The sequence below is a fragment of the Cheilinus undulatus genome, linkage group 1 (assembly GCF_018320785.1).
Source record: "Cheilinus undulatus linkage group 1, ASM1832078v1, whole genome shotgun sequence".
Classification (NCBI taxonomy): Eukaryota; Metazoa; Chordata; class Actinopteri; order Labriformes; family Labridae; genus Cheilinus; species Cheilinus undulatus.
The window spans coordinates 27,499,428-27,515,536 of record NC_054865.1 but is presented as its reverse complement, the minus strand read 5'-3'; the positions used below and the strand labels follow the sequence as shown (position 1 = coordinate 27,515,536).

At 38.4% G+C, this 16,109-nt stretch overlaps 1 protein-coding gene across 1 annotated transcript; it reads right to left on the bottom strand.

The window, feature by feature from the left end:
• Positions 1-10,177: 10,177 nt before the first annotated feature.
• mc1r (melanocortin 1 receptor) lies at positions 10,178-11,155 on the bottom strand. Its single transcript, XM_041789614.1, has one exon. It carries the CDS (start codon positions 11,153-11,155, stop codon positions 10,178-10,180), a length of 978 nt encoding a protein of 325 aa, XP_041645548.1.
• Positions 11,156-16,109: the final 4,954 nt, after the last annotated feature.

The window sequence follows — 16,109 nt, the reverse complement described above, 5'->3', positions numbered from 1 at the left end:
AAAAATTAAACGGAATTTTAAAGTAGATAAATTCACTTTAAAAACATAAAAACATCACATAAATATCAAAATTTCAATAAAAATCATAAAACCTATGCACTGAACCTTTGGTCTACTTTTTCTCTTGCACACTAACTCTACCATTACTAAGTTACTGTAGAGATGATGGAGGAAATAATACTATTTTTATCAGTGCTATAAAGCATGGTATGTAAAGTACACCCATTTATTTATTAGTCTACATGGAGTATACCCACCTCTGGTTAAAAGAATACCCCAAAAAGTAGATATAGATTGACCTTCTCCTACAAGCACCACTACACCTGCTTGTTGCACATTTGATTTACAGTGCATATAGAAAGTATTCAGACCATCTCACCTTTTTTTCAACTTTATTATGTTGCGACCTGATGCTACACTCAAAATATAATTTTTATTCTCATAAATCTACACAGAATCCCATCATATCCAGTCAGTTTTATTGACCACATATGGACTCCAATCAATGTGTAAGGCAAGACAAGGCAAGTTTATTTATATAGCACCTTTCAGACACAAGGCAATTCAAAGTGCTTTACAAGGGCACAGTAACTGGACAAAACAGTTTAAAAGAGAACATTACAAACAAAGTTATGTGATCAAGAGATCACATTGCATTCACAAAGCAGACATATGTGTCCAACAGAGTTTTTTATAAGCACTTAACATACACGTAGATACATGTAGTTATGGAGATGTTCAAATGCATGTACCCATGGGCTTACAAGTAAATGTGTGCAGAAACATCTCAGCAGAGATCAAGATAAATAGAAGGAATCTGAGCTAAATTTACAGTGTTTTTTGCAAAGGGCCTGAGTACCAATATATATTTGATGTTTCAGTTTTTCATTGTCAATTAATCTGTTTTTTTTGAAAATGATGTCTTTTAGTTGTTATTATAAGACACTGAGTGTAGATTAGTAAGATTTTTTTTTTACAGTAGCATTAGGCTGCAACATATTTTTTTTAAGTGAAGGGATCTGAATGCACTTTATGTCTATGATGGTAATAGAATTTCTAAGTAGAAGCTGGGGAAGAATGCACAACGACAACAACAACAACAACAACAACAACAACAACAACAACAACAATAATAATAATAATAATAATAATAATAATAATAATGTGGAATTACCAGACAATTTTGATTTGCAACTGTCCTTAATGACAAACATTGCTTTAATACTTGTGATAAACCTATACCAAAAAATACATTATGAAAGGATTAAAATGATAAGGTTATACATTCTAATGGTATACTAAATTGAAATGTTCAACTACAAGTGACTTGTGGTTATGCAAGTGTTTGATGGTTGATCTCACACAGATTACATGAACTAAATCAACATACTTTCCATATTGCAGATATTACTTTTCCATGCAGCAGCTTCGTTTTGGTTCCATATGAGTGATCAACCTTTCTTTAATACAGTATAATAAGTTTGAAAGCTGACAGCTGCAGGGTTTTTATATAATTACCCTCTGATCAGTAGCTACATTTTTAAGGACAGTAGTCAGTGAGCAGCTTCTCAGAAAACCTGTGCTTCCTGGAAGTTGTGATCATATGGTGTGAGGGGGATCTCTGTTTCTATAATAGATGCTCTGTGCAGTGAAAGAAAACTCTTTTTCAATCAGACCAATCAATGTAAACATGGATGGGTCAATGTAAAGTCAAGCAATGTGAGAGGAGGGCAGCCATTCAGATAAAATGTTAAAGCGTTTTTTTTTATATATGTCTGCTAGAGGATGGCTCCAGCCTTATCAGAATCTGTATAAAGGAAAACAACCGCTGTCACTATGGGCATCTTTCACTTTGATTCTTTATTTTAGTGTTTTAGATAGAAGGGTAATATCCAGGGACCTTTTTTGATATTTTGATCAAAGTATTTTTTATAGACATGTTATTTATATCCATCCCTCAGGGTCGGAATCTTGGTTTCTGGTCATACGTATTTGAATCATTCTAAGCGTGTTTGTTGTTTGGATGGCAGCTGTTCTTTGCTGTGAACAGAGCTGCTTTGTGCAAAAATAAAGAGGGAAGTCATGACCATGTCCCTAACTGTAAACATGTTGCCCTCTGAAAATGATACTGTCACACTTTTTTCAGCCTTTGGGCTAATTAGTGGTTACTGCAGTGAAGTCGCCTGTCTGCTTTCTTTTAATAACCCATTAATAATGGTAGTCCTTAACTCAGAAAACAATGTCTGCACTGAGTGTAACCTCTATAAACAGAAAGGTTCTAAGATTTCACTGATTGTGTGAGTGTTTTATGTTTAAAATACACACAAATCATAGCAGGAAGGGCCTGGCTTTTAGATGTTTTTTTCAAAATAACTTTTGTACAAGTTAAGCATTTTGATAAAGGATGAAAGCTCATGCTTCATTCTGGGCCTTTCTGCATCCTCACAGCACAGCCACTAAAATGAGTTTCCAAATCTTTCACAGTCTTATTTGGGGAACTTTGCACACACAGACTAGAGACTAGTAACTAGTGACCAGACCAGCAATCTAGCCTAGGGGAAGTCTTTATTTCAAACAAAGTAGAAAAATAAAAGTAGACAAAAGCAATGACCAATATGAAACATTTAACAGCTACTATTCATCCCATAAATGTTAGAAAAGGGGGAGCAGGTGGCCTAGTGGTTGGAGGCGCTCCCCATGTACGCAGGTGGACCGGCCTGAGGCCCTTTACCGCATGTCTCACCCCCACTCTTGACCCTGTTTCTGACTCTATCCACTGTCCTCCTCTATCTAATAAAGGCACAAAAATGCCCAAAAATAAATCTTAAAAAAAAAAATGTTAGAAAAGGAGTAGGATGATGTTTCAATTTTTAATCCTCTCTTATTTACTAGTCAATGAAAACAACACAAATATTGATCTGCCAGCACAAGAAAAAATAAATACATATATTAACGTAATTGGCTCTCACATCGTCTCCTCCTCGCCAAACCAGACTGGTCATCTGGAATATGAGGTAAGAACCAGGAGGACCACCCAACTGTGTGGGTCGATCAGAATGACTCATTGTTCCATTTAGTTATTTTTTAAATACAAATAAAAGATTACTGTTGATTTTCTCAGTGAAAAGTATTTGCCCCCTTTCTGATTCCTGGTGTTTTTGGATATTTATCACACGTAAATGTTTCTGATCATCAAACCAATATTATTATCTTACATAGACAACCCAGGTAAAAACAAAACGCAGTTTTTAAATGATCATTTTATTTATTAAGGGGTAGAAAAATCCAAGCCTATCTGGCCCTGTGTGAAAAAGTAATTGCCCCCTGAACCTAATAACTGGTTGTGCCACCCTTGGCAGCAATATCTAAAATCAGGTGTTTGTGATAGCGGGTGATGAGTCTTTGGCATCACCCAGGAGGAATTTTGGCTCACTCCTGTTCACAGAATTGTTTCTTCTCATCCATATTGGAGGGTTTTCCAGCATGGACTGCCCATCTAAGGTTACACCACAGCATCTCAATTGGATTTAAGTTTGGATTTTGACTTGGCCACTCCAAAACCTTAATTTTGTTTATTTTTTTAGCCATTCAGAGGTGGACTTGCTGGTATGTTTCTGGAAGTTGTCTTGCCACATAACCCAAGAGTGCTTGAGCTTGAGGACACAAACTGATGGCCGGGCCACCTTCAGGATTTTCTGGTAGACAGCAGAATTCATTGTTCCGTCAATCACAGCAAGTGGTCCAGGTCCTGAAACAGCAAAGCAGCCCCAGACCATCACACTGCCACCACCATGTTTGTTGGCATGATGTTCTTTTTATCAAATGCTGTTATTTTTACACCAATGTAACAGGCCACACACCTTCCAAAAAGTTCAACTTTTGTCTCGTCAGTCCACAGAATATTCCTCCAAAAGTCTTGGGGATCATCAGGATGTTTTTTGGAAAATGTGAGACTAGCCTTTGTGTTCTTTTTTGTCAGCAGTGGTTTTGGCCATGGAACTCTCCCATGAAGCCATTTTTGCCCAGTGTTTTTCTGATGGTTGAGTCATGAACTCTGACCTTAACTGAGGCCAGTGAGGCCTGCAGTTCTTTGGATGTCATTCTGGGTTCTTTTGTGACCTCCTGGATGAGTCATCATTGCACTCTTGGAGTCATTTTGGTTGGCTGACCACTCCTGGGAAGGTTCACCACTGTTTCCAGTTCTCTCCATTTGTGGATGGCTCTGACTGGGATTCGCTGGAGTCCCAAAGCCTTGGAAATGGCTTTGCAACCTTTTCCAGTCTGATAGATTTCAGTTACTTTGTTTCTCATTTTTTCTTGAATTTCTTTGGATCGTGGCATGATGCGGTTCTTTTTGAGATCTTGTAGCCTCCTTCACTTTTTCGGACAGCTTCTATTCTAGGGATTTCTTGATTCAACAAATCTGGCCGTAATCAGGCCTGGGTGTGGTCAGTGAAATTGAACTCAGCTTTTCAAAAACTGTGGTTAACCACAGTTAACTCATGACTTAAAGAGGGGAGACAATTATTTTTTCACACAGGGCCTAAACAGGTTTGGAAGTTTTTTTCCCTTAATAGATAAATCATCATTTAGAAACTGCATTTTGTATTTACTTGGGTTGTCTTTGTAAGAAAATTGTTTTGCTGAGCCAAAACATTTAAGTGTGATAAATATGAATATATATATATATATATACACACACTGTGCTTAACAAATTTATTGGACCACCGGTCATACTTGTCTCAGAGACTACCCAGCATCATGAAGTGCTTTAATGCAGACTCTTTCATTTTCAGTGAACTCACAACGTTTTACCATTTTGAACAGGAATGAGAAATTGCAAAGTGAATTCACCTTTTTATACCCAAATCTGAGCCGGCTCACTGGGCTTCTCTGAGAAGTCAGAAATTCATCAAGCATAACATCCAACCACTAAAACAAATTTTTCTGTTCAGGAATGCAAGTAAATAACTATAATTTGACATATTATTTGAGAAATATTAATGTGCTTTACTATTTTTTTAGTTTTTTTTAAATAAATCAGTAAATTTGAAAATTCATGGATAACAATAATAATTATATTTTAGCATTAAAAATATCATTTGGGTTAAAGAGCTTCTACATATTGGTGTATTAACCATTGCAGAAACATAAAAAAATGATTTTGGTAATTACCAATGCTGTTAATTTAGGGCAGCTGTGGCATAAACCTTACTTTGGGTGGTGGTCTAATAAATTTGTTAAGCTCTGTTTATATATATATATATATATATATATATATATATATAGTATTGTGCAGAAGTTTTAGGCATGTAGAGCGCTAATGGCTCTTCACAGGTCCTGATGTTCCACAACCTTGGGCTGACGAGAGGAAGGAGGGCAGCCGGAGTCAGTGTTGATACATGTGACATGTACGTGTGTCACTCAGCGGCCAAGGTCAAGCTTAACAGCATTTCTTTTGTCTTGTCCGGGCCTTTGCACCCCTGGTAATACTACACCCAGCAACCACCAACAGTTTTCAGGTGCTTAGAACATATACACAACAACCAGGGGGTTGTGGCAACCCTCCTACCCACCCTAACAGTACCCTAGGCTATATTTAAGCACCACATCTACCCATAACCCCACCTTAAAGCTATGGTATTTGATTTGTTTTCATCAGATTATTTTCCCATGCCCTTGGTGATGTACAAAGACATCCAGAGCATGACCTGGGGTGTGTCAATCCACCTTCCCGCCCGATGGGGCCCTCAGGTGGGCGTACTCGCCATTACATGCCTTACTTCAGCCTCAAATTTTGCCCCAAACATGCCTAAAACTTCTGCACAATACTGTCTATGGCAGTAGTAACTAAACTCATACAGAGTTAAATTTAACTCTCTAGAAGTGTCTCTATAGGTCCACACTCCATTAAGTCAAACTAAACTTTTGAAAGTGTTTAATTGTTTTACAATATGACAGAGCTGCAGCAACTTTTAGAAATCTGGGGCAAGGTGGTTCTCCTCTAACAAGAACAAATCAGCGAGTCAACCTCAACGCAAGGAAAATTCACAGGTGTGAAAATAACTCAGTAAATAACTTCACTCATGTTGCAGATGTGTCTGACATCAGAACTTCACCAAACACTTCACCAAAAAATGACCAAAGGAACCAAGGCAGGGATCACTGTACAACAGCCAACATCCAAACACAACTGAACACATCTAAGACACATCTTAACACTCTGTCCAAGGGAATGATGAGAGATCCCCACCCAATTCTCAAAAAAAAAAAAGAAAAAAAAAAACTCAATTACAGTAAATTTATTAAATGTAATTAGTAACTTTCCACCCCTGGTAATAAAAAAAAATGGCAACAGCAGAAATCATGTATTTATGGAAAAACGTACTCAGAAACAGTGCAAATATAAACCACAAAAATCTAAATCAAACAGCTGTGGAAACGTGCTGCACATGAAGACAAACATGCTACAAAAAGCTGAAACAACTGCACTGACAGTAAAACAGACATACACAGAAACTATCTGCAAATAGACAAACACTGACAAACAAGCCTACAGAACAGAGGTGACCACAGCCTTCTGGGGCCCTCAGTTGAAGTTTATAATTAACAGGAGTGAGTGAGCAGGACAAAGAAGTGACGCGCAATCAACACAGCCAGAGCCCAGTGTAGCTGAGGTTCATGTCCATCCCTTTATCACATTACAAACGAAATAAATAAATAAATAAAGAGAAAGAGAGAGATGGGCTTCTGTGTCGAGGGCAAACTTGCTCTAAATCTTCGAGTCTAGATTTGGTCCAGTATGTTGTAAAACTACACAACTGTTCCGTCTTAACAGTAAATTTACTTTATCAACTCCCCCACTCTCTCTTATTTTTGGTGTTTTTCTGTAGTTGTGTTTTTGGACTTTTGCATGTGCTTTGGATTTGCATCATTTCCGACATTCTATTTCTGAGCCAGAACCTGAATATCTAATTTAGTTCTTGTTGTGTCACATGCTGCAGAATGACAGAAAAGCTTCTTTAATCTTCACATTTTTTCTTTGTTTTGTCTAAAATTGTGGCTGTCACCAATTGTTGCCTCTTTCAAATCAAGCAAATAAGTGTTGATTCAAAGATCACTAATCATCCCACAGAAGATTTATCCGTTGATTTAAGGTTGCACTTCTTAATGACTCCCATTATCTTTTGAAGCCTCTAAAGCTAAATGTATGATAGTATCATGGACAATGACAACAGTCAGAGACAGAACAAACACGGCAGGAAAACATCACTGAAAAACTGGTATGGATATTGCAGACATGCATGTTTGATGATTTCTTTGATTTTTTTTCCTCTTTTTCTTAATCTGCCAACAACATGAGAGTAAATGGTGATCTTGACCATGTGAATGACCCACAATAAACCCATTTATCATCAGAATGACTTTAAGTGATTACAGTTTTTTTTTTTTCATGAGGAGTGGATGGAGTGGGAAATCCCCCTCCCTCTAAATTATGTTATTTGTGGCGTGGCAACTAAAATTGATCATGAGTTTAAAAACAGAACTTTTTAAAAAATGTCTCTGTTGTGTCTTATTTCAATGGCCCCTCTGTTTTCTGAGGACAAATGTTGTATCACAGTTTTCTGTCTCTATGAAGCAGAAAAAATGTGATCATGCTTCATGTGTTGAAGTTTAAGAACAAAGTCGGTCTTTTCTATTTTGGCTTTGAGTTACTGAAGAGAGACATGTGGTGTGATGAGGTGAGGCTTTTTTATGACTGTAAGGCTGCCAATGCTTGATTAGCTTTCTAGGTACATCTGGCACATCATAGTACCAGCTTTGCAGCAGTGTCATCAAAATTGTATGTCTAGTCAGCTTGCATCAAAAGATTTTAGAAACAACTAGAAAATGTTGCTAACAAACTAACAAACCCTGCCGATCACATAACCTCTTTGGCGGTGATAACAATCAATCATGAAATACCTGAAACTACATGCAAATGAAACATTCTTACAGAGGGAAAACTGCAGGAGAGACACTTTCAAACAGCTCTTCATATAGCTTAAACTCTTGTTTTAGTCTCTTTATTTGAGACATAGATAACATGTTAACACATCCAAGGATTACACATAGCACAAGCTCCTTTTATAACATAACTGTACATCATAGTGCTGCTTGACTCAGATTCAAGTTCACATCAGGTACAGCCATGGAGTTAGAAATATACCCAGAGGATTACATTTACTTCACATTACAAAGCACCTGCAGTACCACAGTCTCATTTACTTTAGCAGAGCTTATTCTTGAAGTTACATACAGCAGATACAAGACAATGACTTTCCTGTACATTCACAACTTTAAGTTCCAACTCTATAGTTACAAGAAGAAAAAAAGACAGCTAAAGCTGGAGACAAAAACAAGCCACTGAAATACATCAATTAAAGATAAAGAAAGGTTGAGAGTACAAAAACACTGAAAAGCTTAAAGGACTGAATTCAATGACAATGACAGGTAACAAAACATTAATACTCAGCAGCAAATACTCTTACATGCATTATTCAAGTAGTATATTGCACAACAGTCTGTATTATTGTCAGTATTTACAAACACTTTTCATAATCACATATCCAGTGATTTTTTTTTTTTTTGTCTTAGCTGGCAGTCCAATTATAGGGTTGCTTATTTCTTTTCATTTTGCCACAAGATATTTGATGAAACTTCCCCAAAGGCCATCAGATGCAGAGTCCCACTTGATTGACCTACAAAACTCTAATCAGGTTCCTGATATTTTCAAGGAAATCTTCCATCAAAACATTTCAGAGGACCAAAAACTTCTTTCACAAAGCCTGAAATGCTCTGGGTATCAGGTATGACACAAAGCAAGGCCAAGCAGGAGATCTTTTCTACCTGATTATCTACACATTTATGTGGGAGGACTTGTTGACAAGGGAGACTTCAAATGAGCACTTCTGATAAGCTTCATATACTGTACCCACATTTTTTTTTATCCGTAGTTCTATGTTTTTATCCTGTATCATGCACAAAAACAACTCAGGACATTCACTTTAAACCAGTGGTTCTCAACTGGTCTAGCATCAGGACGCTTAAAAGCAAATCACAACCCACATTTCTCACAATTTCTGATCACAACCCAACAATTTCAATGAAAAATAGGACATTTTGGAATTGAGAAGGAACAAAAGATCTACTGGGACAAAGAAATGGAGTTTTGTCCTTCAAAGTAAAAGCACATTGTAGACTTTTTGCCACATTTTTTTTTCCAAGCACAAATTTGTGACCCGCAGAAAGTGGCTTTGCAACCCACTTTTGGGTACTGAGCCACCAGTTGAGAACCAAGGTCTTAAATTGTGTTTTTAGCCAATTCATGCTTTTTATTCCGATTACACCAGTGTCCAGACCTTGTGTTCCCGATTTTATTAGTGGGAAATAACCCATCATGGGCCTGAATTATTGGTTTGTGATTTTATAGATGTTATGGATCTGAATAAACAAATGATAGTCTATAGAATAACAAGCAGACACAATACACCCCACATTCTCAGTTACTTCTGCAAAATGCAATCATCACATGCCACGATATTACATACAATTTATCTATTGATTAAGTGTGTGACTGATCCTTTCCTTCCTTTTAACTATCATATTTTGTCGTTTATTATGTTTGAATTTAAACAACCAATCGAGGTTATTTTGAATGTTTCTGTTACTTTCTGCTACTGTAACTAACTAAAGAAACACATTTATAGATTAAAGTAGACATCAATCCAGTCCTGGTTTAAGCTTCCAGCTTTTTATGTCTTTAACAGTGTTATTCAAGAGTAGAGCGGAAATACATTTTTGTTCACAAGAAAGACATAAAAAAAAACCAAACCCTCCTTTAAATCCAGCATACTACTAACACCAGGTAGAGTAGTTTTTCAGGGGGTCATTAAAAGCCCAACTACTTCACCGAGAGTTTAATAAATTAACCAGCAAACGAAAGAGAAACGTAACAAGTCCACGATGCGATGCAGAAGACTGAACCAGGGGTGTTCATCATTTGGATCAACTTTACGCACGGTTATTATTAGGTCGTTAAAGCACGTATCAGTGACAGTGTCACGATGACCTCTTCCACATTTTAAGAGGTAGAGGTAGTCCACATTGTTCATGACCTGACTTGCTTCCTCAAGTGTTACACTCCGAAACACCAGGAGCACAGAACCAGCTCCTGTAGAGTTTTACGCAGCTCTTGGCTCCGGTACGCGTAGATGAGCGGATCGATGAGCGAGTTACAGATGATGAGGATGAGGAAGAGGTTAAAGTTTCTGAAGAAGCAGTTGCAGAAGGGGCTGGTGGGACAGGTGAGGATGAGGATGAGGTGGAGGAAGAAGGGGCCCCAGCACAAAATGAAGACACCAAGGAGAATTGTGAGGGTGATCGCACCTTTCATGCTCGTGGATTGGCGCCTACTTTTGTTGAAAGCCACGATGCGCCGGGAGTGCAGGTGTGCCAGGAGGAACATGTGCAGGTAGAGCACGGCATTAAACACCAGCGTGATGCAGAAGAAGGTCACGAGGCACACGATAACTGCGTTGTCGGTGTGGTACACGATGAAAAGGATGCTCGAGGTGATGCTGGCTAGCCACACCACCGCGATGATGGTGACGGCGCGCTGCGTCGTCATGATGCTATGGTAGCGCAGCGCGTAAAAGATGGTGATGTATCGATCCGCGGCGATGGTGCACAGAAAAGAGAGCGAGGACACCACAGAGCTGCAGATCATCACGTCAATGATGTTGTCCAGGTGGCGCAGCATGCCAGGGTGCAAGTCCAGCAGGCCGTGGTCGTTGAGGAGCATAAAAATCGTCTCCACTACGTTGCTCACACTCACCAGCATGTCGGACACCGCCAGGCAGCAGATAAAGTAGTACATGGGAGAGTGCAGGTTCCGGTTCTTGAAGATGGCTAGAACCACTAGGATGTTCTCCACCAGGCTGATGAGCCCTAGGGCTAGGAAGAGCTCCTGAGGGATCCGAACCTGCACGCAGCTGAACGAGTTTGGGTCCCCGGAGGTGATGTTGGTGTCATTCTCCTCCATAAAGTCACTGAGAGGGCTGAACTCTACATGGAGGATGGAGGGGTTATGATGGGACCTGTTGGTCAGATCCATGCCTGGCTTCTGGTTGATAATGATGGTGTGGTTATGCGGAGCTCCTCTTTGTTTGCTCAGAGGTAAGAGGATTTTTCGGCATCAGCTGCTCCAACCACAATAGGGTGAGAAAAAAAATCCGATGAGTTGTCAGAGAAGTTGTTCAGTTGTGGAGCCAAACAGCAAGTACTCAATGTTTACTTAATGCAAAAGTTACACAAAAAGCTACCGTTAGTTATTCCTCGGCTGGAAGCGCCACAGTCCCAGTTGTGCACCACTGCGCACTAGAGAAGTGTGCGCGTAAGCCCGTCTATAAAGCGCGTCCCTCCACCTTAGCTCTCTTTCTGTTCTGTGGTTGCGACTTTTTCAGCATAGAGATCCATGAAAAACTTCTTTTCATCACAACATTGCGGTTATGATACCTGTCTTTCATTCTCATGGCAGCCAAGCCGTCCGCCGCCCTTGTATGAGTTGAGCCTGCTGTTTCCAGCACGGTGACGGTGAACAAAGTTGCTTTGATTTCTCGAGGTCAGAAGACTGTGTCTTCCCAAAGTGATGCTGGAGGACTTCAGAAGACTCCTCCTCTCGTCACGTCAGCTGGGCAAATAGCAGCAGTATCTTCGAGAACAGAGAAGAAGTGTAATGGTGTCTGTTTTAGCTCACACTGAAAAAAGTAAAACATTGGTTGAACTTACGAAAAAAATAAGTGATCAATCACAGAAACATTTTGAATTGAATCAATGATTTTTTTTAAATTAGGTAAATGTAAATTTTTTAAGTTCATAGAAACTGTTTGAATGTTGAGCAAACCTAATTATTCTAAATCGTCCTAAACTAAAAATAAACGTTTCATTTATCACCCAATATTAATATTCCACTCATTTGAACTTAAAATGTTTAAGTTTGTACAACCATTTTATAAAGGTGGAGAAATGTAATTTTTTAAGGTTGTTTTAATTAAAAAATAATAGTAAGGCTATTTTATTTTAAATATAAAGCAAAGTAAATTAAATTTTCTAAAAATGCTTTAAATAGAGAATACAGCTTGAATATACCGCTTATCCCATTGGGGGTTACGGGTGGGGTTTTTTGGAGGTCGGAGGGGGCCGGAGTACCCGGAGAGAACCCACGCATGCACGGGGGAACATGCTAACTCCACACAGAAAGGCCCTGACTGGGAAGCAAACTGGCGACCTTCTTGCTGTGAGGCAACAGCGCTAACCCCTGAGAAGAGGGCAGAGATGTATTAAAAGGGACATATTTTGCCCTTTAAGGCAAGTTCATATTGGTCTCAGAGGTCCCCAAAACATGCCTGAGAAGTTTATTGCTTAAAAAATAATAGTATAGGATTCTTGCAGGAAGTGGATGTTGCTCTCCTAATGTGTCAGGCACTTCTATCCAAAGTTTGGATCTCGACTGGGATTTGAACCATCAATCTCCCACTCAAAAGTCAGCAGGGTAACCCATAAAGCTATCCAGCATCTCACCTGGTAGCTGAGGGGAGGATCAAGAGAAGAAAGTGGAATTCTCTTCCAAATGGGGAGGGTCAACCAAACCTGGGGGTAGGCTAACTTCCCACATGGCATCATGAGGGAAAAATCTGAGGACAGCTTGTTTCAGCACACATTTTCTGAAAGGTGGAGAAAGAGAAGGTCAAATGGGATGGATTTTTCTGGTATTTGAGGGGATTGTGGACTGGCCAGGGGCACATATTTTTGTTAGAAAAACCTGAAAAGGTGATTTTTTTGCACATGTCCCCTTTAAAACACTGCAGTGAAATTGCAACCACGTAAGAACAAGAACATCTCAGAAAACGAGAAGCTGACAGTCTCTGAAATTTGGCTGTCATATTTGTAACCTCTGGAGATAAACCTCAGCAGTAAGCGCAATCTTGTGAAAGTGACGGCTGCTGTTGCATCAAGTGTTTTTTGAATCCACTTGGGACCTACGGGATGTTGTTACGAATATGCATGCTTACAGCTGGCTTAATACAATAAAAATACATTGATTTAATGACAGAATTTAATTTGGTGTCCACCTGCCAGTTTGAATAAAAAAAATAGGTTCAACCATTAAGATAATTTAGAAGATTTAGATTTAACACACAAATCAATAATTTTAGGCTGTTATAAAATGAAAAATTACATCAATCCAACAACAGCATTGTTGTACTTTTTTCAGTGCAGTACTGATCAGTTTCAACTTCAAACATTTTGTTTTATTAAATGGAAACATGTCCTCAGTTGATCCCACGCACAGTTTGCTATAGATTTAAAGGGATGTCTCCATTTTTGCATTTACCACATGTTGAATCAAATCCATAGAATATAGCCTACTATAAATATATATTCATACCCACTATGGAATGTAAGATTTTCTCTCATTTCAGTGTATCCTAGATAGTACTCAACTTGGCCGTACACACATGTTGGTTAGTTTTGGGTCCAAAAAAAGGAAAAAAAAAGCAAAGAAAGATTAGCTGGAGCTAAAATTTGAAGTTTCAGCACCCTGAAAAGTCAAATCAAACTCATGTGAGGAGTTTTCAGTTGAGTTCTGAAACAGACTGAATTGAATATTTATGCCTTTTTATGACAGACAAAGACAAACAAGAACATCAGAATCAAGACTGACTTTTTCTCTACAGCTTCCTTTAACGTTTGATACTGCTCCAAGGGAAGGGGGCGTCAGTCAAAAGGACACAACAATCAGCTTATTTAAACGTTATCAACAGCAAAGACATTAATGGAAAGATTCTCTTGGCTGACAAAAGAAGGCGGGCAGAGATATTTTTTGTCAAAAACTGTACTGGACGTAGAAAAGAGGTACCGCTTTGTCCACAGTTGGTTCCAACATTTATGCAAATCAAAAGTTCTTCACAGAAGCCTAAGGCATGCTCTATGATTCTCTCCAGAGGGACGAGAGAACCAAAAAATCAGCCTGATGCTGAAGAGTCACATTTCTGAGGCATTTTTGGGGACATGAAACAGGGAGCCAGGAAACATAAGGACATGTTGTTTTAGAACATTCGTGGAAAAGAAAATATTCTTACGTAACTTCTTGTTTTCTGAACTTGTAGACCTTCTGCTGCCTACAAATTAACAGTGTAAACAACAGAATTTGATCAAAAATCTCCAGTTGAAAAAGCAAAATACTGTTCATGTTCATATCAACTTGTTTTATTTTGTTCATGTGTTAGAAAAAAATATAACATGAGGGGAATTAAGTTTGTTTGAAAGTTAATAGACACGTTCAAGTGACTATATGGTCTTAAGATATTTAAAGCTTTCTTAAGTAATTTCTCTGATCACTCTAATGAAGCAGTGGCATCACTCACTGCCTCCTAAATCACTCTAGACAGCTTTGTTTCTCTTATCTGGAAAGGAACAGCATTCTTGGAGTTGTGTGTGCCTGCTGTGTGAATGTGGTAATGAGAATAAGGCATTGACTTTAAGATGTGTGCTTTAAGAATGAACTCTTTATGTAAGCTGTGTGGGTTCAAAGTTATTTCAGATGTGTGCTTTTGAACATATTTTGCCTTAAAACAAATAAAACTGAATAGGTATTTTATGATTATATATGATACACTTCAGTATCAGTAAATTACACCTGAATGCAAGTTTAGGGTTGAAAAATAAAAATGTCCAGTTTGAGGTGCAGGATCACTGGTTGGTCAGACTGATAAATCTGTTGTATTATAACTGCAAAATGAAATATAAAAAAGGATAAGGTTTGAGGTTAAGTTGCCAGTGGAGGCTCTGCTTTAATTTGGATATGAAGAAGCAGGCTAGCTAGGGTTTATGTTAAGTCCAGTAGGGTTGTCATAAGGTTGTCAAAACTTGATACTTAGACAATACCAAGTGTTTTAAAAAAGATAATTACATCATAATTTTAAGTATTTTGGCATGTATATTTGAGTATTTGGAGAATCTGGTGACCAACAAAACATGAAATAAGCTGTCCTAGTCCATTGCTTGTTGTCAGCCTGTCTGAAAACATGACATTTGACAGTGTGTTCAGAAAAACTGATTTATGCAAGGACAAAAACCTCCTCTGGTGCTTGTTCCAAATTATATTTTGACCAAAACACAACACAAACATTTTATATAGACCACAAAGGGCTTGTATCAAAGACGGAAAAGGGCAAGCACATGTCATCTTTAAAATGATATTATTTTATATAGTTATATAGCAAAAAGGACTGAAGCTCTATACAACTTTAAAAAATTTCCTTTGGTTCATTGACAATGTATTTATGTAATTAAACAAGTGTGCAGAGTTAGTCATATTCAGGAATATGCAGTATTTTATGCCTACATTTTTGTTACTGTGGTATCAAAACAGTTTGTGATATTGTTTGATTCTTACCTTAAGTTTCCTCTAAAATCTCTTCAGTTTCAAAGTGAAAACAGATTTCTACAAAGTATCATCAATCACATAAAACCATGTAGTGTAAAATAAGTGACTGCATAAATATTCATTCCCTTCAAGTTAGTGTTTAGTAGATGCACCTTTGGCTGCAACGACAGCACTGAGTCTGTGTGGATGGGCTTGCAAATCTGGACACTGCCATTTTACTCCATTCTTCTTTGCAAAACTGCTCAAGCTCTGTCAGGCTGCTTGGGGATCAGCCTGAACAGCCCTCTTTAAGCCAAGAGACAAATTCTCTATTGGATGATGGTCTGGGCTTTGACTCAGCCACTCAATAAAATTCACCTTGCTGTCTTTAAACCATGTCTGTACAGCTTTTACTGTATGCTTTGGGTCATTGTCTTGCTGGAAAACAAATCTCTCTGAAGTCATAGTTCTCTTACAGTCTGAATAAGATTTTCCTATATTTTGTCGCATTCATTTTACCCTCTACCTCTTCAAGCCTTCCAGGCGAGCTGCTGAGAAGCATCCCAACAGCATGATGCTGCCACCACCATGCTTCACAGTGGGGATGGTGTGTTTGTGGTGATGTGCAATGTTTGGTGCC

Excerpts from the sequence above, each read along its gene's own strand:
- mc1r (XM_041789614.1), bottom strand. The coding sequence starts at position 11,155 with ATGGATCTGACCAACAGGTCCCATCATAACCCCTCCATCCTCCATGTA.